Source organism: Myzus persicae, unplaced genomic scaffold (assembly GCF_001856785.1).
Source record: "Myzus persicae strain clone G006 unplaced genomic scaffold, MPER_G0061.0, whole genome shotgun sequence".
Taxonomy (NCBI): Eukaryota; Metazoa; Arthropoda; class Insecta; order Hemiptera; family Aphididae; genus Myzus; species Myzus persicae.
In genome coordinates, this window is record NW_019100470.1 from 637,075 (window position 1) to 661,938 (window position 24,864).

The 24,864-nt window shown below is 30.0% G+C and overlaps 3 protein-coding genes and 1 long non-coding RNA gene across 6 annotated transcripts; 2 read left to right on the forward strand and 2 right to left on the reverse strand.

Moving 5' to 3' along the window:
- Positions 1–7,264: 7,264 nt before the first annotated feature.
- On the forward strand, positions 7,265–11,149 carry LOC111042937 (nicalin). Its single transcript, XM_022327684.1, has 12 exons — positions 7,265–7,756; positions 7,841–8,025; positions 8,223–8,370; positions 8,436–8,530; positions 8,609–8,692; positions 8,793–8,993; positions 9,058–9,165; positions 9,240–9,377; positions 9,436–9,579; positions 9,695–9,915; positions 10,254–10,332; positions 10,401–11,149. Exons 1-12 carry the CDS (start codon positions 7,585–7,587, stop codon positions 10,497–10,499), a joined length of 1,674 nt encoding a protein of 557 aa, XP_022183376.1. The 5' UTR covers positions 7,265–7,584; the 3' UTR covers positions 10,500–11,149.
- On the reverse strand, positions 10,834–12,268 carry LOC111042945. The gene is made up of 2 exons (XR_002605514.1): positions 12,001–12,268; positions 10,834–11,873 (listed from the first exon to the last, which is right to left on the reverse strand). It is a non-coding gene; the product is annotated as an uncharacterized LOC111042945 (long non-coding RNA).
- Positions 12,269–12,629: 361 nt separating this feature from the next.
- Positions 12,630–18,458, reverse strand: LOC111043061. Of its 2 annotated transcripts, none has more exons than XM_022327855.1 (14): positions 18,264–18,458; positions 17,784–18,186; positions 17,334–17,467; positions 17,090–17,274; positions 16,549–16,764; positions 15,473–15,667; positions 15,181–15,395; positions 14,832–15,092; positions 14,593–14,752; positions 14,284–14,454; positions 14,089–14,201; positions 13,255–13,422; positions 13,090–13,182; positions 12,630–13,026 (listed from the first exon to the last, which is right to left on the reverse strand). In XM_022327855.1, exons 3-14 carry the CDS (start codon positions 17,432–17,434, stop codon positions 12,913–12,915), a joined length of 1,992 nt encoding a protein of 663 aa, XP_022183547.1. In that variant the 5' UTR covers positions 17,435–17,467; positions 17,784–18,186; positions 18,264–18,458; the 3' UTR covers positions 12,630–12,912. The 2 variants fall into 2 exon arrangements, with proteins under 2 accessions (XP_022183547.1, XP_022183538.1); XM_022327846.1 differs by having other exon boundaries at positions 12,631–13,026; positions 17,773–18,186; positions 18,264–18,456.
- A 2,322-nt stretch (positions 18,459–20,780) lies between these two features.
- Positions 20,781–24,594, forward strand: LOC111042874 (40S ribosomal protein SA). 2 transcript variants are annotated; one of them, XM_022327591.1, is made up of 7 exons: positions 20,781–20,913; positions 21,546–21,685; positions 21,745–21,950; positions 23,730–23,888; positions 23,971–24,099; positions 24,164–24,385; positions 24,458–24,591. In XM_022327591.1, exons 2-7 carry the CDS (start codon positions 21,553–21,555, stop codon positions 24,539–24,541), a joined length of 933 nt encoding a protein of 310 aa, XP_022183283.1. In that variant the 5' UTR covers positions 20,781–20,913; positions 21,546–21,552; the 3' UTR covers positions 24,542–24,591. The 2 variants fall into 2 exon arrangements, with proteins under 2 accessions (XP_022183283.1, XP_022183291.1); XM_022327599.1 differs by lacking the exon at positions 20,781–20,913 and adding an exon at positions 21,224–21,343 and having other exon boundaries at positions 24,458–24,594.
- Positions 24,595–24,864: the final 270 nt, after the last annotated feature.

Sequence of the window (24,864 nt, forward strand, 5' to 3'; positions counted from 1 at the left end):
GAATAAACATCATTTTACCTATATTATGTATTATTACGCCGAACTAATCAGCATACATACCCTGGTGAGCTATTTTGAATTTTTAATGAACGCGAATTGTAGGTAGGTATATATTATAATATATGTACTTAGCCTGCAATCGATTCGTACAAAAGTCCGAGGGGAGTATATATGTTGCGAAAGTACCAACAAATTCGGGTAGGCACTTTGAGTTTTCAAAAATCCACGGACACAAGACGGACGTGTGTATCGATGAAAAAATCATTAAAATGCAATATGGGTAATTTATATATCATACATTTTATTATAATAACCGCGTATAGTTTGACTGTCAAAGCACAAAGTTTCGCTTATAATTTTCTGTAGCCCAATTTTTTTTTATGGACATAAATTGAATTGTATTGTTTTTAGAAGAGGTCTATAATATATTACCATTAATATATATATTTTTTTTTTCATTAGCTTTCAACCAAAAGTTATTATAGCTCAACATAGCTAATTGAATATACATACAAAATAAGGGTATAGGTAATATTATTAATATTATTACAGGAGCTAATTTAATCCTTACTGAATAATTTTATTACAGCCAGTAAAATATATTACCAGGATCTGTCGCCATAAAAAAATCGACTAGAGAATAGCCATTAGCCTGCGACCACCCTCGGGCCCTCCTCATAATACTATTATACTGCAGGTGACATTTTAAAATTTAAACAATTCAATTAGTCTATTATTAATGTATTATAAATATGATTTATATCCGACTGCCATCAGGCTGATAATCAATTATTTTCCATTTATGTTTTAGGTTATTATACATGACGATACCTTACACTGAGCATAGATTGATATAGGCACCAAAGCGATGCATTAAATATTTTAATAATTTCATAGTTTTTTGGATAAAATAGTTTTGAACTTATCTACATATTTTTTATTTTCCACATCATATAAATGCCATGGCAACCAACGAATAAATAAATATGAATGATTATTAATTAAACTCTCTATTGTATAAAAACATTTTGTATGCTTATCTTTAATAAAATTTTTTTTAACGTTTCAAATTCCAGATATTAAATTTCAAGACGCAATGGGGGTCGGCATGGGTCGATGGTGGGTTGGGGAGCCCCCTAGTTTAATATTATAATGTAATAATATATTGCTGACGGTTGTTTTATTAATATCGTAGCAAAGGGTTTCAGAACGTGTACAATGTACATACTACATATCATTATGTTTGATCATTATAGATGCTGCAGTAGCAGCTTTAAAATATTTTATATTCGTATTATTCATATTAGAAGTGCGTCGAGTGGGTCTATTTAAATACTACTTGCTATAGTTACCAGTAAAAAAATTACAAGTAAGAAAAAACGTATTTAACGATACGATTTTTCATACACAAAACATGTACTTACTTACCTACGACCTGCCTACCTAAACACATACATAGCATTTGTGAATTAGAAAAAAGTCTCAGCTGGATTTTAATATAATTGTTCACTTTATAATTAAAACCAAAAATCCAGCATAATTTATGTACATTAAAGGGGTTTATAAAATGCGTACATTCTACGACATTTATTTGTTTTTAATTCCAACAAATGTAAGAGTGTTTCTGTACAGTTTATGTATTTTTAGCCCTCGGGGGTGTAATTTTTAATTAAGAAAAGAAGAAAGCTTTATGCTTTCATAAATTTACTAGCAAACTTTTCTGCCAGCGTGCCTATACCTATACGGTTATATATACATACCAAATATATACGAGTTACCTTTGTAATATATATATAATGGCATATATAAAACATAACTGCGCACAATTATTATAAACCTACCTACCTATACGAAATTACGACCAGCAAACGAAAATGTACATTTCTGCGTATGTACATGACCAGCACTCGCAATTCGCAAGTACCTACCTACACATATTTTTTCGTGTTATTTCGGCTGTAATGTGCAGCTAGTATAGGTAAGTACATACTCCGTTTACAGCGTTATAAATAATATTAATTTTAACGGGAAAATCATTTTATTATCATACTGCCGAAAAGCGTGCATCATATTTTATGTTTTAATTTATCACGTTAATGTAAACACGAATACTCAATCTCGCCAACTGAAGTATATTCTAACGAAGTTTATTTCGATTTAGAAATGTTTATCTTGAAAGATAGCTGTGTAGTGTATACGCACATATATATATACATATACAATATAAAATAATTTAAATTCATAACACTTAAGTGGCGACAAAATAATATAAACAAATTGTACTGTAGATAGGTAATGCTTCGCTGCTATTGCTTGAGGTAAATAAAGTCGTTGTCGACGATATAATAAAATTGCGTAGATATAAGCCGTAAACCCGCGCAGCAATCACTTTTGCGAGGACTTAATAATAATGACATTTTTACTTTTTTTAATGTTATATTTACTTTGGAAATGAAAATCTCGATTTAAAAATAAAATAACGTCATAGACATTCTTTTACCAGTTTGCGCGTACCTACACTATTTTATCACGAATAATATATATTGTAAAATATGAATTTTTTAAAGACAGTGTAACGATTCAATTTACTGACCGCTCTACCTTATATATATTATGTATGTAACCACCAACTGACTGTGGGTAACATTTAAAAAATATTACAAGTTTTGTTTTTTTTAATAATTGCATTTCAAATTTTTTATTATTATCTAATGTTTATAAATCCTTTAATTTTCAAGACATTTTTTTTAAAATAAAAAAATAGATGTTTTCTGTAGGTATACAGAATATTTTAGTGTAGGTACCTACTTAGATACGTAAAAATGTACAATATATAATTCTTAACATTCGTGGCAGGATTCAAATTTGATAAACTATAGTTATACGTCACAACTATTAACTATACCATCATAAGCAATTTAGTATGTACTATGATATGGTAATATTTCATAATTAGAAGGTATCTAACCTATTCATAATATTGCATATCCGGATCTGCATGCCGGTGTGCAGTTTGAAAAATGCAGACTGAGATTAAAATCGAATGTGTATCGTCCATACTTAAGCTGCGCTTTGTACGCATATAATTTCCGTAGTCATTTTTTTACGAATTGGATTGTAAAAGGGTAAACGAATACCCATTGCATGTACGAGTACGTCTGGCTATTTACCATTAAAGTATTAAATGTATCATACATTTTGTACTTGAACGAGAAATACTCGACGTACGCATAGAGCACCACATTATAATACAGAGGGATGACTGCTGTGTAATATAATATATAAATATATGCCACGTATATACCACATATAGTATATACCATATATATACATAAACATATTATATTTGTGTGTATATGCGGATTACGAAAACTCTATTATAGCTCACCGTAAACTAAAAAAATTACTTCCACCGTGAAACGTATCTGTATACCTTATGTCCTTATATATACCTACACGTAAAAATACAGGGTGATTTTGTATGCATGCTCACCCCCATTTTCCCCTTAACAGTACATTAATTCAAATTCTGATACTTAGAATTTTTTAAGTACACCTAAAGACCATATTTTCAAATTTCTGATATTTTGGTACTACTTAAGGAGTATTTTGTGGCGATACAAACTTCTAGTTTTCAAATGGCAACCCCCATTTTTTATTAAAAATTATTTAGCGGATGATTTTTTTGAAAATGTCGATGTATCTAAATCAAAATTCTAATGAGTGGTTTCTGAATTATTGAAGTGCTCATAATTGCTTATACTAAAGATAATACAAATGGTTTTACAAAAATAAAAACTATATATGGTATGTTAGATGTAGTATTTATTACATACTTGGATAATTTTTTACAAATTATTTATATCTACTCAACCCATTGGCCATTACCATTGACATATTATTCTTTGAAACCAAAATTATATAACTCGAAAACTACTAGCTTGGATTTTGATCTAGATACATCAAAATTCTCGAAAAAATAATCTGCTTAATAATAACAAATGGAAAAGGGAGGAGGTTCCTATTTGAAAAACTGAAGTTTATATCGTCACAGGTTCATCCTTCAATTGCAGTATTTAAAAATTCCGAAAATATGAATTTTAATATACGCATCATGCTTCAACCGTGAAAATAGGACGAGCATGCTTCAAAAACCACCCTGTATGTAAGTAGCCCGTATGTACGCGCATGTATATACTATTATAAACCATATAATGCTTACATACGTCTGCGATTCGTCTGAATAATGTAGTCGCATATAATCCGTTTAAAACGCGAGCATTAGTCAAACGGTATTCGGCCTCCTTTGCAGGGCCTACAATAGTATACAAACTACAGAGGTTGATTCACCAAGCATTAGTAGTGCCGAGCGGTGTGCCAACAGTCTATTATGATAGTTAATGTATGTATATTATAAGTATACGGTTTTTTGTGTTAGGCATTTTGTTAATTCTTGATACAGCAGTCTACACGGGCGCGTGGGTGAACCCCTTCCAAATTTGGATTGGTTCTTATATTTACGCGAGCGTCGCGTCGTCTGCAGTTTGTACCCAAGTCCCTTCGGTATGACATCAAATCAATTACACGCCATGTACCATGATATTATGCTGATCCACAAGGTATAGAGTCGTTTAGGCTCCTTGTATTGTTTAATATTTTAATAAATACCGAATTATATTCTGTTGTTTTCCCAATCCTCCAAAAGACTTTTGATACATTCACAATCTAGTGAAATAGGTACTATACAAAACTATAGCTCATCAAATGTAAAGTAAAGTCTTTTCATCGTACACGTGCAGCGATTAGTTTCGATTTATAGTCTAAATCAGTGGTGCCCAAACTACGGCCCTCGGGCCAACTCCGGGCCGCCATCATTTAATATCTGGCCCGCGAAAGAACTATAACATTTTATACTTAAGTAAAAAAAAAAATACAGTATATACATTCTTCATATTTAATACCGTAACGTTTTTGTTGTTACAATGTCTTTTAATAATATGAATAGCATTATGGTTTCTCATCTCATTTTCATACGATCACGATGGCTGTAGAATCTACAGTGTAGATAATATCGTCTGCCGCCAAATAATTTTTGGAAGTGTAAGCCGATATAATTTTTTTTTTCATTTGTAGTAATTATTAAGCTAAATTATTAAAGAAAGTCATTATGATTATTGAGTACAATAAAAACCTCGTTAAATATGAAATTATACACCTATACCTAAAATTCTGATGACTAAAGTAAAATTTTTTTTATGGCCCGTGGTAAAAAAAAGTTTGGCCACCACTGGTCTAAATGGTCTGTCCCATCAATATGTTAACCAAGTCCAGGACATGGGGATCTTGATTGTTCCTTCGCTTAATTTTCGTCCTCGTCTTGATTATGTCTGTAGTAAAGTCTTAGGAGGTACGTGTTTTGGGTTTTATTAGACGGAAGTCGACAAATTTCGATTCGCCTGGTTGCCTTCTTGAGTTCTATATATATGCGCCCTTAGTTCATTCGGTCCTTGAATGCTACTGTTGTTTGGTCTATACCATCGATATACAGTGGACCAGTACTCAGTAGTATCAAAAATCGTTTTTTGAGTGATTTAGGTCACTGCCTAAAAATTCCAGGACATTAGGTACTATAGGCCAGTCAATCATATTCTTAAGCTAGATTTTTCAGATGAGAGGTGTAAGAAATTTGGAAATAGATTAATTCAAGGAATGATCGAAGGTGGAATTCATGCTCTGAGAATACTGGTACGACTTATTATCCGAGATCCTACTAATCCCAGGTTTTAGGAATCAAGGCATGTTTCTATGAACATACCTATTATTAAAAATTAAACATAACTATACAATATGCTATTTGATATATCAATACTTTTGTTGCACACATTGTGTTATATTTTGTATTATTTATAACTATTGAATATCGATCACGTCTTGTATTATACATATTCTTTAGATTTGGGTATGTTTATCTGTATATGCAGGTTTGTACTCCATGGAATATTTATTAGGTAAATGCCTATATAATAATATGTCATTAGTAAAAATTGTTTGTTGTCAAAATGTAATTTGTAAAAAGTCAAATGGCGTTAAATTTATTACAACAGAAAAAGTAAATACCTATAGTATATTTAATATACACAGTGTTCTAACCTAACCAAGCAACACTCGCCTGCATTTTTTTTTCGACTAAGAACCATTATATGTAATCACAACGTTTTAAAAATGTAAATAGTTCAGTAAAATCTGCACCGAGTATCTCTAATAGTGCATACACAATATTACAATAGTAACATACCTAGGTGGTTACTGTCAATGCATCAAAGTTAAAGACAAAAAAAAACAAAAAAATAAATAAAAAAAACACAATAGGTGGTTTGATTTAATTTAGGATGCATTCATTTTTTTTATCATACGTTTAACTGCGTTTTTATTTCTAGGTATACCACAAAGAGCTAAGTAAGAGTGGATGATACGAGCAGTGAGGGTTACGGGACGTTCGCCCTCCTCCCCACAAGCTTCGTGAAATGGCACAAGGGGTGCACCGTGAAATGTTGATCCACAGCTCCTCTCTTCTAAACTTGAAATGCATTAAATAGTTACTGCTCTATCATGTTTCACGACGATAACGTCTCAATTTATATAGCTCCTTGAGAGATAAAAAATACGAGTGATTGTGTTTGGTGGGGAGGGAAAATCCCCCGGAAATTGTGGCCTTGAGCATAGTTAAGTATCACCACACCGCGACCTGTATCGCAGCAATGGTCAAAACCTTATTTAAGATTTAAAAAATATAACATATTTTAATTGCCGAGTGACGAGATCCAAAGCTTAACATAGTACTGAACAATTTACGATTGCGTTAGGTTTGGCAAGGTTAAAATGTCTCAAAAACCAGTCAACACCTCAAACGGCAACGGCTGGAGCCTGGAAGAACCTAACCTAGGTATTTACAATATTTCGGTCTGAAATAAATTCGAAAGCGGTATCGCTATCTGTCGGCCGAGAAGTGTCGAACTCGGTGTGGATTGATGAAATCCAAGGATCCATAAACTTTGGATCAAATCCACTTCGGTCGAACTCTTCAACGCACGGTGCTATGGCTCGCTCTGCCATGACAATATTACAACGTCGTCCGTATTTTGTTGTCGGGATGAGGCTTTTTTCGGTAAAATATTTTGACCGAACACGCCGAACGGCGCCATAGGCAACCCAACGAACCAGTACTTATCTGTGCGTGATAAGGCGCTATTCAACGGGTGTGCACCGTTTAATCTATTCCGTGGTAGCACCGAGCTATCTCTCATCGTTCTCCTCGTACATGTCGAAAACGATTGCGAATTACAACGATCGTTCGCCGGCGTGTTCCACGACTCGTCGAATCCAATTTTCCGGGTCGGTCTGATCAGTTCAACCGCCGTCGGTTGCACCGGTTCGCGTTCCGTTTTTTTTTTCCGTTTTGGTTATGGTTTAAAAACAAACTCGTTTTTCTGTTGTTAAGTACCTGCCAGAGAGTGTTATTGGTTGCTCTTTCATCGCCGAACACCTCCTAAATTCCTATAATTAACAAGTATTATAAGAACAACGATGTTGGGCGAATCCGACGAGTTTTCGGAAATACTGAAGACCGGCTTCCCGATGTATCTGTTGATCGCCATCCCGTTGCTGTTGGTCATGAGTCCGGTGTGTCCGGCGAACGCGGCGCACGAATTTACGGTGTACCGCGCCCAACAGTACAGTCTACAAGGCGCCACATACGGTAAAGTGCTAGAGTCTCGACTGCTCAAGTCGTTAGACGGATCGATGACAGGTACTGATTGAATTTATTGTCTCCAAACGACAGGTTCAAAGAGCAGTATAATCAACTTGGAGGCCAGATCTCTGAAAACATGGAGCAGTCGGTCGAGGCATTGTGTGTTCGTACTGATGGACAACTTCACGACCGAAGAATATGAACAAATAGCGTCCGGATCTGGTGCCTTAGTGCTGGTCGTACCGCCTGCACCATATACTCGGGAGCAACTGAATGTGAGATATATATTGTCTTAAAATTATCTTTGTTGTTACTCATTACTTATTAGGTGATTGGCGAATAAAGCAAAGACCATTTCTGATCATCACAAGTTTGACGACTGGCTCAACTCTGTACTTTTTATTTTTTCAGTCCGAGCCGTTTAGATATATTTAGAATGGAAATTAATTCTTAAATTATTAAATTATTTCAGGCAATGCAAGAAATAGAACAAACCATTTTATTGTCCGATACTTCCATACCTGTATACATAATTAATTGGACTACTGAAGTCAACGACTTAATGAAGGACTTGGCTGATAGTAAAATTATAGATGAAAATGCAAGTTCTGCAGCCAAAGGTGCCAAACATGAACATTAAAACTAATTTCTAATTACCATATTAATACTTTCTTATTTTTATCAGCTTTCATTAATTCAGTGTCTGCAAATGGATATCAAATAGTGGTGTCGGCAAGTAAACCAGTTTTGCAACCAAACATTGCCATATCAACTATTCAGGTAAACTATTCAATGTGTACCTACATTTTGTTTTACGTAAAACGTTTTTGCTAAACTTGAAAGTATTGATTTTACCAGGGTCAATTGATTGGATATGGGTTTCAAGACAAGTTACCCAGTATTTTGATTGTTGCTCATTATGACAGTTTTGGTTTGGCGCCGGTAAGCAATCAATGTTAATATTGAATTACATATTTAATAATAATAAATAAATAATTTATGAAAAAATGTATTAATAAAAATCATAAATGATTTAATACAGGAGTTATCATATGGCGCTGATAGTAACGGTTCAGGAGCTGCTATACTTTTACTTTTGGCCAAAATACTTAGCCGAGTTTATGCAGAAAAAAATCGTCCAAAGTATAATGTCATGTTTATTTTGAGTGGTGGTGGTAAGCTCAACTACATGGGATCTAAAAACTGGATTGAACAACAAATGGAAAAATCCAATACCCTACAAGTAATTAACAAATATATTTACTCAATATATGTAAATTTTTTGTTAAATATTATTTGTGTTTTAGGATGTTTCATTTGTATTGTGTTTAGACTCGTTGGGCAGCGATAAGAATATTTATGCTCATGTTTCAAAACCACCAAAGGACGACACCAAAATGGGGAACTTTATGAATGTAATTTATTTTATTTTATGTTCATATTATTTTATTATTATTAATATTGGTTATTTATTTTTTTATAATCCTAGGAACTTAATAATAATTTAGGAGAAAATGGACTGAAAATCATTCATAAAAAAATTAATCTGGGCAGTGATACACTAGCTTGGGAACATGAAAGATATAGTATAAGAAGGTTGCCCGCTTTCACTCTTTCTAGTTTAAAAGTATTATACATGTGTTTAAGGTAATATTAGAGATGTTTCATGATTTATTTGTTAACAGAGTCACAAAAACAGCTCGAGGAGATCAATTTTAGATACAAGCGAAGCATTAGATTCAAAAACTGTGTATCGCAATGCTCAGATTATAGCTAAAACTTTAGTTGCTCATCTGTATGATTATAATACATCCGAAACTCCCAAAATCGTAAGTTTAATCTACCATTCATTTTATGATATTTTCCAATATGAATCTTAATTGCTATATTATATATATTGAATTCTATCGTTATGTACCTAAATTGATTGGTTTTTTTTTTCAGAATGTTGATTTTGAGTCGTTACGTACTTCATTGGATTTATTAGTTTTACAGCCTAGATCCGCACAAATAATAGCTCAAAAAAACCATCCATTAGTCGATAATTTATTTTCATTGATGAGTAAGAATTTAAAGGATGTTAATGTGTCTCATCTAACTGCCGAAAAGGTTGATCCACAGTTTTCATTCTACACAGTTACCAGGGCTACTTTACAAGTTTACAGGTTAGTAAAATTGTATAAAAGGTATGCCTCATGATTAAAAATGATAGATCTATACGAATGAATTACCTATTTCATATCTTGTACTACGACTATTGGATAATATTATACTCTATTCTGCAAAAGAATGCACCACGGCACGACTAAAATCGATTCTTCAGCGCATTTCCACGTTGGCACCTTGCCCTAGTGAAACTGGATTTGATAGCAGGGTGTCTGGTGCTCCAGTGGAGGTGTGCTAAATCGACATGTTTTTCTTGCCAGACAGAGTAAACGCAGTATCTAAGACTGATATATGCATGTTATTTTTGCTATGAATGTATTGTATATTTTTTTTTCAGTGTTAAACCAGCAGTGTTCGATCTCATTCTTACTCTAGCAATAGCTGTTTACTTGTCAGGAGTCTACTTCTTTATTCAGGTAAAAATCGCACAAAAATAAACCTGTTGTTACCTATCCTAATAAACTATTAATTATTTTAATTTTAGTTTGTACCAGTTGTATATGATTTATACATTGGTACATCAAAACCAGAACCTGTTACTAGTTTGCCGAAGAAAAATAACCGCAAAGAAAAGCAACGATAAATAGATTTATTTATTTCCTGTTTTATTATTTTGTTTATATATTGCTATATAAATATAAATATAAATTTTTTTTAGCTCAAAGCGAATTTTTGTAGTCAACTTAAATAAATGTAATGTTTTTTTTCTTTTTAGTTATTTTAACACTAGTACAAAGTGTTACAGTATTTTTTTTCTAAATGTCAGTTTAGTGAATTATTGATATGTAGTGAAATAAATTAGTCACTATTGCCCCCCCCCCTCCTCAGTTTACTTTGTACTTTTCTAATTTTGACTGATTAGAGTATTGATTTTAAAATATAATTTTGTTTCTAAGTATAATGAGTTGTAAAATAATCGTAATCCATACGACGAACAATATTAAAACTTAATAATATGTTATAACAACACTGCCTGTGTTTGCTCATTTTTGAGACAAATCACTTAAAATGTCAAAGTTGGAACACTGAGTATACAATAGTTAAAGATGTGTAACAACTAACAAATAATGGTTATTTTTTCATTGGTTTATTATTATAATTTTTTTTTTTTTTAAAATTAAAATATATTGTATTGATTGCTTTTTGTTAATATATTTTCAAATCATTCATTATAGATTGAAATTTAAAATAAAAGACGTTTCCAAGGATTATTTTGTGGAAGCGTTATCTGAAGAGATTTAATTATTATTTATTATCATGTACCTATCTTTGAGTATAATATTGGTTTTTATTAAGTTTTTTTATCCAAACAAAGTGTGTTACAAACATTGACTGATATATTAAGAAGACAGAAGTAACGGGAAATGCAAAACATTTTTTTACTGAAAAAAAAAAGGATTTTGTGAGCAGCTTAGGTTCATGTTTCCCGAACCAAAAAATCTACAACTGGCCCCCTGACTCACCGTTTATTGATAAATTTCCTGCTAATTCCTCCACAGGTAGCCGATGGCTGTAAAAATGCAACCAGACACAATTTATTTCCACCGCTTCAATGCACCTTCAGACACATGGATGCAATTAAAAATATTTGCTTTCCTCTATCGGTTTCAGCTTCTATAGAACTGATATTCTTTGCCTTAAGAATGCCTTTTTTTCATGTGGTATCACTACATGGAAGAAGAGCTGTTTTTACCTGTCATTTGTTAAAAAAAAAAACATTATTAATCTTAGATACTCTCATAAGGTCGACCTATATGTTGCCTAAAGCAGAGGAATGGCACTATGTGAATTGGCCAAATCGAGTGACTATGGCCTTGAACACGGCGGCAGTAAATGTTTCCTCGGAGAAAACAAACATATCAACTCAGATTGGTGTGTGAGCTTGTTTCCATTTTTTTTTCGGTGATTCAGATTTCAGATCACAGGTAAACGAGAAGCCGATCAGCTGATTAGGTGCCTGTAATAAGCCATTATACGTATTTTGGTTTTCCATAGGTCTTAAAATTTTAAATAAATGTGTAGGCCACCTTACATTTCATAAATGTTTTTCTCTGTAAAATGATTTTCCAATAATTTTTGCTTACCATTAAAATAATAAAATTTTATGTTACAGTGTGTACTATTTGAGCCCCTCAAGTATCATTTATTATGTCAAAGTTTGCCTAATTTGTCATTTCAACGGTTCAGCTAGAAAAAGGCTTCTTCGCTTTTATGATTATGTCAATAAATAGAAAAACTATCTATTCCCTTAAAATTTAGCACAAATTGACAATAGTTTACCATTTCACATTGAGTGAGACCTAGAAAATTATATGACTTAAACTTCAAGTAGATAAATTGTATTATACTTAACATGTTATTTTAAGGTATCAATTATTGTTAATTGATTAATAAAAATATAAATAAAGTAAAATATGTTTTTTATACAAATCTTATAATTATTATAACTTGACTTTATAATGTGTTAACTCAATTACACAATTTTTTTTTAGAAATAATAAAAATATTCAGTATTCTATTTTTACATTTAACAATAGATTTAAAATTTAAAATAAAATATGATCATATTCATAACACACAATACTACAATAGTGATTTAAATTAAATACATTTAAACATAAAAAATATTTTAACTTTAATATTTTACATTTGATTCATGCGAAAATATAAAATCGAATGGCTATAAAATAATTTATCATGAACATGAAAATCAAAAATTGAAAATACAAAATTAAAAAAAAAAAATCATTTATCTGATTGTAAATAATAAAATGTAAATAATTCAAACATTTATTATATTTAACACAAAAGCTTTTAATTGGAGTGGGGTAAATTAAAAATTAAGTTTCATTCTTTGGTGATAAAAAAATAATATTATTTTTTTGTTTTTTTTTTGTTTTAACTGAAGGCTAGTGGTAACCAATTAAGTAAAGAATAAATATTCTTTAACTTTGTACTTATAAATATACTTTTTGACTACATCCATTAAGTACCCATTAAACAACCGCTAGATCTCCGTGAACCCTGATACGATACAGACATGTATACTCTTCATGTCCATGGTTTGATTCTATTCTTAATTCCACAATAGAGTAAACATTATCTGTCGCCTAAAACAGAAAAATGTTATTGTTCACAAAAAAAAAAAAAAGTTAATTAAATGTATTGCTCACCGTGGCAGAAAAATATTGTAAGCTAGGTCCATCGACGGTAAACTGATATTTACCCAATAACTTACCATCTGAATCTGTCTCATGTTTCAACCCCTATAGACAAAAAAAAAAAAACAATAATATTGTAAAATGCATTAAAAACTATATCAATTATAAAATACTAACCCAAACACTAAAATCTTTTGGGGCAGATCTAATATGACCATCTTCTGAAAGTGATTTTGGCAAATGTTCTATGGTAAAACCAGTTACGTGTATAGTTTTGGATAGCTTTAACACCAAAAAACCCTTAGCACCAATGAATGCCCAACATTGACCAGGGTTAACACCAGGCTAAATTTGAATAACAATAAAAAGCTTATCATAAGTTTCAAGTTCCCAATAATATTACTAAACAGTGGGATATAAAAATTTACAAGGATCTATTTAAATTTTACATTATTATAATTAATTTCATTATAAGTATTAGTTATAGTATGAAAATCAGTGTTCTCTGTGAGTTAAAGTACATACAATATTAAAAAGCAAATAACTCACTTTAAAATTAATATAACAAAAAAAAGCAAAGAAAGCAACACAGAAAATATTCTAAATTTTAATTTTGATAATAAGTCAATTTACTGTAGTAATAAAACTAATAACACAAATATATTTTTTCTGAATAAAAATTTAACACTTTTTTTGTACTTAAGTAAGATATATACGGGCATCACATCGACATAACAGCATACACAAGTGTTAATTATTTTTAAAAAAAATCAATCTTTGTAAAAAGATTGTATTAATTATGAAAGATTTATCTTTGGAATTAACAGGGAAGATTGTTATTCTGCTTAATCCTGATAGAGTCCGATCCCATCAAGTCCGGAAGTGAAACTGAACCATATTACTTTCACTTTTAAATTTGTTTTTAGAAAATATAATATTTTAATTGCAAGTTTAATGCAATATTAAAGTAACTTAAATTAACTTAAGCAAATTTGTGATGTATTTTTATACCTGAATAGCCATTCTTGGCCCATTTGATATAAACCACAAAGGTATTCCAAACATAGTTAATGCCGCCGTTGATGGCTTGGTTTGGGTACAACGTGTTCCTAGTACTGTTGCACCTAAAATTCAAGTTTAAAACGGTACATTTTAGTTATAATTAAGCAAGGTCAAAATTATGATAATATAAAATTTCATTTTCACCAGCAGATTCTAAAGCGTAATCAACCATTCCTGTTTTATCAGCATCATAAATACTTAGTGTAGATTTCATTGTTATGTTGACATATTGTTCAATAAAATTGACAATTGAATTCCAATCATTTTTAGAACAAGCTTCTTTAGACATGGATTCGGTACTTGGTTTTATTATGGCTAATTAAAAATACAAAATAACAAATTATATATTTTTATATTTCGGTTTTTATAACAAATTATTAACTAATTAGTTATATTCTTAAGAAATAAACAATCTAATTAAATATACTCAACAGTATAAATCGGGTAATTTACCTGGTTTAGATTTGTAGTCCTCAAAGCTATTGATTAGGTTTGAAACAATATTTTGCAGTTCTGAAATTTTCTTTTCCATTGATTTAATAGTTTCTGTATCTCGCTCAGCAATGTCATTCTTAACATTATTTAGTGTAATTTTTTGGTTCTTTAATTGATTCTAAATTAATTAATTTTTTATTTAAATATATACAATAAATGATTCAATAACTTTACAAGAAAATATAATATAAATTTACATTAATCCAATTTAAGTTTTCAGAGTTCAGCTTTTCTAATTGGTTTTTTAACAAATATTGAAATTCTTGATCGTGTAATTTTACTAAATTTGACTGCGAAATATTTAACTTGTTAATTAGTACATGTTGAAATTCTTCAGAAGCTATAATTTTTCTAGCCAACAAATTATAATCAAAAGCTAAAAACTCTTGATTTTGTTCAACAGGAATAGTATGGACTTTAGTAGCCGAGTCCACAACAGTGTTAATATTACGAAATACCTGGATAAAAAAAAAAGATAAAATCCTTTTTACGTTAACTGCAACAATTTATTATATTTAATATGGTAAGTAATAATGCATTGCATACGTTAAAAAATAATTGCCCAAATAATTTTAAAGCAACCATCATTGAAGCTAACACCACTGTTACTAAATCCAATACAAAATGCACAGTAGAAGATAACACTTGATAAATTGATATGACCAAATTGAGTATATTAATAAATGGCGATAGAAGGAAATGCGTCCAAGAATCTCGCCATACTGGAATTTCTAAAGGTGTTAAGTAGTTTAAAACGCCAACTATAACACACAAGTAATAAAATTATTCATCAGTGTTATAAAATGTTGATATTTTAAAAATATAGTAAAATTTGTACCAGCTAAAAATATTATTAATGCTGAAATTAAGATGAATATTAGATTGTTTTTTCTGGTATGTCCAAAATAATGATAAATTATTTTTTGCATGGTTGTAATGATAACTAATTCGTAGTGTACTAAAGTAATAGAGGCCAAATGTACCCAATTAGTTATTTTCCGAATAGTAGTATTAATTATGTTGGATCCAATCTCTGAAATAACAGTTAACAATTTATTTAATCAAATAATTTAGGAGTAAAGAAAATCATATAGATAAAATAATATGTTTATCTTAATCCATAAATAATAAATGTATATATCTGACAAAATAGTTTTGTATTACAGTTAGAATAATGAACTATTCATAAGACAATTTTATTTAAGTAGCTAAAAAATATATAATTTTGATATGTTAAATTAATTTAATACATAATATAATATTAAAAATTGAACCCTCCAACCTATGAGGTATGCTTATTGGAGGGGTATCAAGTACTTGTATTAAGTACATAATTTATTGTAAATATTATTTGATGATGTAAATTAATTATTATTATTATATAATAATGACATAATTGCATGAACATTATATTATTTAAGCACTATAGGTTAATACTAAATATCCTTAACATTTTCATGTTTTTAATGTCATATACTCATATCTTATATATATGATTATAAATATTAAAATATATATAGTGAATGACCTAATTCCCAAAACCAAATAATTTTTCATGAATAATTCTTGAATTTAAGATATTTGTGAATAAATTACTTCAAGTTATCTTATTTAAGTATTCAATTTTCCTCACAAAACATTGGATTAAATATCCATTAAAAATAATAACATAATTATTTATGTAATAAACTTTTATGAAGTAATTAAATAATTTTTTTATTCCAATGCAATCCTATTAGAAAGAATAATAGGTTTATTTATAGGTTTTATGATTTATTTATGTCCATAAACATAAAATAAAATAATTTATTTAAACTACACTGTTATAAAAATCAAATAACTAATAGTCCACACAATACACAATTAAATAATAAATCTATAAAAAACAAATATATATATATTTTTATATCTTACCCATTACAGACTTATGTACTTCAGATAATGTAGAAATAGAAATAAAATATGAAATTATGAATTTAATAATCGTTTGAATTGAGTGAGACACGTATTTTACGAGTGTTACGGCTTTTCTTTGAGTAGTAAATGAGGTTTCACCGATTTCTGTTTCAGTTTCGTTGTGATCTGTTTTTTTAAAATGTTTATAAGTTGTAGTTGTAAATAATTTCTTTTCTGTAAAATATAAATTTAAAAATAATAATAAAGATTTAATTAATTTTCATAACTGTTAACCCCTTCACTGCTTCAAAAGTACTATTAAGTTCAAAACATTAACGCCTGCTCCAGACGTAATATTACATTCCTGTATTTTATAATATCATTTTCCAGTAAAAACTTTAGAAAGTGCTGGCTGACATTGTTTTAAATTTAAATAGTTAGATCATTAGGATCTCAAAATTAAAATGAAAATATTTTATTTTACGTAGCATACATGTTGCAGAGAAGAATAACTAGTGTAGCAGTGAGAAATTCAGTACTAAATATCTAATAAACCCACTTATATGACTAGAATTAATGATATGAGATGATTGGTCTTCAGAAACATCATGTTTCAGAGGAGTTTTCTCATAAGATTTAAGAGGTAATCTTGACATATTTGGTATGAGAGGTATGCCTGGAGACACTTCATACTTGTAGTATTTGGATCCAGGTGAATAGGTATTATCTGTTTTTGGCAAAACTCTGTACAAAAAAATATATTTAAAAAAATAATAATCAATAAACTATAGAAGTTTACTTACTCTTGCCATCCGTCGAAATTATAATAAAATTGTACTATTTCTTTGGGGCTCTTGAATGGGCCAGATGCAGGCCTTATAGTGAAACTTGAATCTTTAGTCATGTAGTATAGAGCTATTACAATCAAAGACAGTACCTAAACATTACAAGTTAAAAATGAAATGTAAGAAGTACTATTTTGAACTCAAGTTAAGTCAAATTAAAAACTTGTCTTTTGTTTTACAAAAAAAATATTGTTGATGATTTTAAAAAAAAAAACGTATAAATTAAGTTTAAGAAACCTTAAAGAAACATTCAGACGTTGTAAGAATTCTACATTGTGTACGATTTTATTGTTTTCATAGTTTATTTCCACCATAGTTTGATGTCAACAATACACTGAACATTGATACACTTATCCCTGCAGGGGATAGTCTTTTATGAAAGTTTATAACTACATACCTCATCAATACCTGTAAAAGATATCGGACATGTGCACCATCGGACTCGCTTCGGTGTATTTCCAACAATTTAAATTATTATATTATGGCGATTATTAATAGTTCAACACAATAATTACTTCGAAACACAGTTTTAAATTCAAATTGTTTAGCGAGAAATTTGAGATTACTGATTACAAAAAATTTCGGTTAGATAAGAAAACAAAATAATTTTAATGCTTATAATAATAATAGTATCGTTTATTGGGTCATGTCTGCAGGTTTGTGACGAGACACGTTGCACCACGTTCAAATACGTACAACGTACACTACTTCTTCAAAACACGTATGGCCGCGGGCCGCGGCTCCTTATATTATTAGTATTGTTATTGTTCTGTGAATCCGCATATTCTGTGGTATAATAATATTCGCTCTGCTGTAAAATTCAAACGTTATTTTGTTGATCTGATAGTAATATCGCAGTCCCAAAATAATAAATAATCTATCACTCACATACGTTTTGCTATAACTTGTAATATCGACGTCAACAACAATAGGTACTTATTTTAAACCTATAGCGATTTACAAAATGTGCACGCGACTGCAGTACTGCACTAATAACACTTATCTGTTCGCGAATATAGCTTCAGGCACGACAATAATAATAATTATAGATTAGCAATTATACTACCATCATTTGTGCGGTTATGCGCATCGAATACCTAATTAAAATATGAATCTGAAATTAAATATTTATTATTTTAGTAAAGATTACCGATAGCGAATTGATTCCCTATATTATTAATAATCTGTCAACCGAAATACTAAATACGATTTTTTTCTGAATAGATACCTACTATGGATTTAGGTTCTAGACTATACTGTGTTTATTAGACATGTGGCTCTTAGTCATCGGTATACTGCAATTGTACCTCCCCACTCAAAAGTCGGGGTTGTTAAGGACTACAGCGGTGGTCATAGCAATATTATATTATTATTCTATTGCCGTAGTCTTTTGGGGGTGAATGTGATAGTAATCATTTGGATTAGATGTATTTTATGATAGGAAAATGTTACAAAATATAAAATTATTGTTCGTTAGAAACGCAGATTTGCACATTGGAAAAGTTCTATATTTTGTTCAGCACGGAAAAAGAGAGAACAAATAATAATAACAACTGACTACTTTTATTCAGAAGGTATAATAGTTATATAAATATAATACTCGGAAGTCGGAGTAGGGATGTATTCGAATAAATGGGTAAAAATGCATTCGAAGACTTTGAATATTAATGTTATCCCGGTAATATAGGTTGGAATGAAAATTTTGGAACGATTTAAAATTAACATTAATATAATACATTGGAATAGCGGAAAAAACAGTCCCAGTAAAAAAATCCGGACGAAAAAAGTGCCACAATAGGAAAAAGTTTAAGATAATAAATACAATAGCACCTAAATAATTATAATAATTCAATTAAAAATATTATATTTTTAATACAAAAGCTTAATTTTTTTATTTTTGTCGCAGAAAAGAGATTTTCATTCCCGTGATGTGCATGATCATTATGCACAGAAATAAAAGTAGGGTATATCGAAAATTAGTTTTTAAAAAAGCAGAACACTTCATTGCGCTGTTTTTTGAACAGCTCCAACGAATAAAATTGGAACATTCTTTGTGGAAATTGAACAAAAATCCCATAGTATGAGGGTATTTTTTCTTAGAATTAATGAATTTCATTTTTAAATGGAAACTTGCTTTTGAACTAAGAAAAATTATAGAATTCGAAAACAAACACGCACTCATGCTCGTACTCGTTAGGTACCTAATTATGGCTATAATATACGAGATATGATAGATATTTTGGCAGATATCAAATGTAATATAATATTTATGTAATTATGTAAAAGCATTTTAAACATTAGGTACACACTAAAAAACAAATTACAACTGAACCACCTATTTGAGATACGACGTAAGTCAATAAAAGGAAATTCGGAGAAAACTAGAAAAAATGTTATTACGCTACCAGTGATTTATGGTTATTTCTCTCTCATACTGATTTTTTGCAGTGGTAAAATTAAATATTTTTTTTTTGCAAATGTTCACACATGATCCTTCTATCATTTGATAACACATTCCATTCAATATCTCAATTTGTGATATTTTGTGACTTACATCGTTCTCACGTTTAAAAAAAAAAAATTTTCATAACTCTTTTTCTTCTCATTCAAAATAAATCCTCTCATTAAAAAATATCATCCATCACAATCCCAAGTAACCCTCCAGGGCAACTTAAACGTAAATGGTGCAGAGATTTATTACTTTAAATACTAACATAACTAAATCACTACGATAAACCAAGACGAAAGTGTCATCAGTGGGTGGCTTCTTTCTTCAAAGTTCAAATTTATGTAAAATGATGTTTAATTATCGATGTTTCCCTTATCGCACATATACTTATCATGTCTTAGATAAAGATTGTATATTTTCTTCTAAAAATAAAAAAAAAAAAAAATCGTTTCTCAAATAGGTGGTTAAACCGTAGAACGGTACAAGAAAAAGCACTTCGGTAATTTTTTCACTTAAATAATTTTTACCGGGACTTTTGAATAAGGTTAGGTATTACAATTTAAAAAATGTGATGAATAAACTTAAGCTTTATTAAACTTAATTAACTTAACCCCCCCCCCCCCCATTTTCACCCATGCCACAGAGGCACAGAGTCAAAGGAGTAGCGAATTTACTTCATAAACGAATTATGCCGTACATTAAATATAATTTAAAAATTTATATTTATTTAACTAATAACTATTATTTTGTTTTTTGTGGTAATACGACACCATCTCGTCCACGGATATTAATCCGTGATCTCGTTCCGAAAGAATAATATATTAATAATTAATATTCTTACATATTATGTAATATAGAATTTTCATCTCTAGGCTCTAGTTCATATCACAGAACAATATTGGAGAAAAAAAGAATTTTGGTTTGCCCACGTGTCTGTTGGCTGCACTGCGGCATAGACGTGCACGCCCCGCCTATTCACGCGGCGCTCTCGTTCTGTAAAATGTTTCTTTTTCGTTGACTCTTTTCAAGTCTTATAATTTCTGGTTAATTTTTTTAATAAAACTTGTTGAATTAGACGTCTGACCAACTGTAAGTATTATTTAATTATTATTTATTAATCACAAATGTTCAAGACGATGTCTATGAGATTTAGAGCTGATCAAAGATCATTTAACCAATTGACCACCGTCTCTTGGCTTTACGTCATGTCAACATTTTGGTCACATGTAAAGCGGCATATTCAATAAGGTTAACTTTTATTCGGACTTAGAGTTGCTGCAGACATCATTAATTCGGTCCTTACGTATTTTCGCTTCAATCGGTTGATTATTTCTAGGGAATTCTCACTCTTAAAGTACAAGTGAATAAAAAATAAAATTTTTATTTGAGGTTATGTTTTTTGTAACCTGTGTTAGGTCTATACACTTCATCATGTTCGCAAAGTTCTGTAGAATTCAATATGTCTTATGAATTTTAAATTATAACTTACACATTTTCTATTTTTCCATCAGATATTCAGGTGTTACATTTTTTTTACACTCATTAATATTTTGTTTGATAGGTACATAATATATCGGTCGAATGTTTACATGTACATTACATTTGGTTAATTATGCACTTGTATATTTTATATTAATATTAAAATACCTACTTATTGTATTGTATTCTGTACGGTCAATTAATAACTGCTGTGTGTTAACTATTTTTTATAATTTTTCAAGCTGCAACATGTCGGGAGGACTAGATGTATTGGGCTTGAAAGAAGACGATGTCACCAAGATGTTGGCTGCCACCACCCACTTGGGTGCTGAAAATGTCAACTTTCAAATGGAACAATATGCTTATAAGAGAAACAGCCGCGGTAAATTAAATTTTAACATTGTATCTAGAGCACTATGTTTATTAAGATTTTACTTTTAGGATTGAACATTTTCAACTTGAACAAGACATGGGAGAAACTGTTGTTAGCAGCTAGAGCTATTGTTGCTGTTGAACATCCATCAGAAATTTTCGTAATTTCATCTAGGCCTTATGGACAACGTGCTGTATTGAAGTTTGCAGCTTACACTGGTGCCACACCAATTGCTGGTCGTTTCACTCCAGGAGCTTTTACTAATCAGATACAAGTAAATTGTACATTTTTATTTAAAATTCTAATAGTTATTTTTCAACTACAATTGTTTGTTTGATATGATTTTTTTTGTACGCTCCAGTCAATCTGAAGTACTATGACTGAATAATAAGTACATATGATCAAACTATATTGTATTGATGTCCGCTTGTTTAATACATTGTTCCCACTAAGGCTATATTTATATTTTGAATGAACACGTTTATTCACTAAGATGACTATAAAGCATATTCGTTATTTAAAAATATAAACATAGTATCTACTTAGATAGCCCCAAACAATATCTGGAAATAAGTGCATTATAAAATACAACTTACATTCTCTTTTTTTATTTTGAATATTTAAGGTTCAATCATAAGTTAACTATGGTATACTATTTAATATGCTGTTTTTAAAAATGATGACTTAATATACACCCCAGTCAATCTGAATTTAAATGATTGATCAATCTGTATTTTCTGAATTATACATTTTTTAAATTCCTTGATTGTGTATCTTCATTATTTTAGTCTTATTGAGACTTCTCTTAATGAAGACAATATGTGATATTCTCATTTAAGTCAATCTGCCAAAGTTCTCTCATTTAATTGTTATCATATATGATAAAATAATGTTTTTATTTATACTTACAAAACTTATATGATGACTATACACCCCAGTCAATCTGAATATTAATGATTGATACAGTTGTGCTTCTGATTCTTATATTCTCAAAATGATTTCCAAATTTGCATTTATTTATAATCTCACTAATGTTTGAAACTTAAATTATGATTTCAATACCCCAGTCAATTTATATTATTGATTTATTTTTGTACTTAATTTCCGTATTACTTGCTTATATATTTTTATTAATTTATGATATCACTAATATATTAAGCATAATAATAATAATACGGGTTATCTTGTTATCTAAATCTTTGACTTTGTAATTGATGAAAAGTGTTTTACTTTTTCTAGTTAATATAAATGTCTTAGCTTAATGTAGTTTTATAAATAATTATTACAATATTATATTTAATATAATAATTCTGAAAATTAATTTATCTTAACGAAACTTTAATGATGACTATACACCCCAGTCAATCTGAATATTCATGATTGATACATTAGTGCTTCTGATTCTTATATTCTCTAAATGATTTCCTGATTTGCATTCATTTATAGTCTCGCTGATATGGAACTTAAATTATGATTTTAACACCCCAGTCTATTTTATATTAATGATTGGATTATTTTTGTTCTTCATTTTTATACTACCTGCTTGTCTTGCTTGTACATTTTAAATTATTTATTAAATTACTAATACCTAATTAATACCTATTAAGCTCAGTAATAATAATACAGGTTATCTTGTTAAGTCTTTAACTTAGTAATTGATGAAAATGTCCTACTTATTATATTATAAATGTCTTAGCTTAATGTATTACACATAATTTTAATTACAACACTATGTTTCATATAATATTTTAAAAATTAATCTATACTTTTTATACTTAAAATGATGACTATACACCCCAGTCAATCTGAAAATTAATGATTGATAAATTATTTGTGTACTGATAGTATTTAAATCAATGACTTTTATCAAAAATATCAATGTATATAATATAAAGAAAGTATGATCACTGGATGGTTTCTTCCCTCACTTTGTTTAATGTAATAATTGCTTGTAGCACATATATCCATGTTATGCCCTCAGGTATTATAAAAATAAATAACATTTATATTTTATGTATGTAAAAGCTAATGGATTATTTTTTGTTCTTACTAGGCTGCTTTCCGTGAACCTAGACTTCTTGTTGTAACCGATCCAGCCACTGATCATCAGCCAATCACTGAAGCTTCTTATGTCAACATACCAGTTATTGCTTTATGTAATGCAGATACTCCATTAAGATATGTTGACATTGCCATTCCGTGTAATAATAAGGTAATATATTAACGGTTTTAATCGTATATTTAAAACTATTTCTTCTTTTATAATTTAAGTCATTATTTACTGTTTATTATAGTCTCCTCATTCTATTGGACTTATGTGGTGGTTCTTGGCCCGTGAAGTACTTCGTCTTAGGGGAACTATTCCTCGTGATGGTAAATGGGATGTTGTTGTTGACTTGTTCTTCTACAGAGATCCTGAAGATGTAAGTGTCTTTATTTTTGTTATTTTGCTTGTAGCTTTTAAAATAATACTAAATAATTGTTCAGGTTGAAAAAGAAGAAGCTGCTGCCAAAGAAGCATTGCCTGCAGCTTCAACTGTTAAGACGGTTGTTGGTGTGGAAGAAGCTTATTCATTGTCCAATACAGCTGCTGACTGGAATGAGGGTGCAGTAGCAGCTACTGCTCCACAAAATTGGGCTGAAGATGGAACTCCTGTGCCACCATTAGCAGTAGCTGCAGCTACTCCTGCTCCAGCTCTTGACTGGGCGGTTCGTATTTTCTTGTCTCTTTTAAGCCCATTATTTTTAAATGTGTTTTTCTATCATTTATTTAACTTTTAGGCTGAAGAATGGAATGCAGCGCCTGCTACTGGTGCAGCCAATACCAACTGGGGAGGTGGTTCTGCACCTAACTGGTCGACCTAACAACTTGTAAAACATTTTTTTTCTTAAAGAATAAAAGCTTCTTTTTGAATTTTGAATTATTTACCATTTATATTTTATCAAAAGTTGCCTTTATTTCCTTTTTTTCTTATTCTTTTTGCACTTTTTTTACGTGGAATAAGTTATACTTGTACTTTATATTTTTATGAAGCAAGTAATGTAATTTATACAAGTAAAGTGTTTAATATGTATCAGAATAAGATAATCCTCAAACTACAAAAATATGTTGTTGAAAGTAATTTTTTTTATAGTATTGAGTATTGACTGAATTTTTCAAAACTATTCTAACTTGATTGGCCAGATTC

Coding starts and splice junctions, on each gene's coding strand:
- LOC111042937 (XM_022327684.1), top strand. CDS start 7,585: ATGTTGGGCGAATCCGACGAGTTTTCGGAAATACTGAAGACCGGCTTC. Junction 8,026..8,222: donor ATACTCGGGAGCAACTGAAT/GTGAGATATATA, acceptor AAATTATTTCAG/GCAATGCAAGAAATAGAACA. Junction 9,166..9,239: donor AAATGGGGAACTTTATGAAT/GTAATTTATTTT, acceptor TTATAATCCTAG/GAACTTAATAATAATTTAGG.
- LOC111043061 (XM_022327855.1), bottom strand. CDS start 17,434: ATGACTAAAGATTCAAGTTTCACTATAAGGCCTGCATCTGGCCCATTC. Junction 16,765..17,089: donor CATTAATTCTAGTCATATAA/GTGGGTTTATTA, acceptor TATATTTTACAG/AAAAGAAATTATTTACAACT. Junction 15,093..15,180: donor TTGGGCAATTATTTTTTAAC/GTATGCAATGCA, acceptor TTTTTTATCCAG/GTATTTCGTAATATTAACAC.
- LOC111042874 (XM_022327591.1), top strand. CDS start 21,553: ATGTCGGGAGGACTAGATGTATTGGGCTTGAAAGAAGACGATGTCACC. Junction 23,889..23,970: donor CCATTCCGTGTAATAATAAG/GTAATATATTAA, acceptor TGTTTATTATAG/TCTCCTCATTCTATTGGACT. Junction 24,100..24,163: donor TCTACAGAGATCCTGAAGAT/GTAAGTGTCTTT, acceptor ATAATTGTTCAG/GTTGAAAAAGAAGAAGCTGC.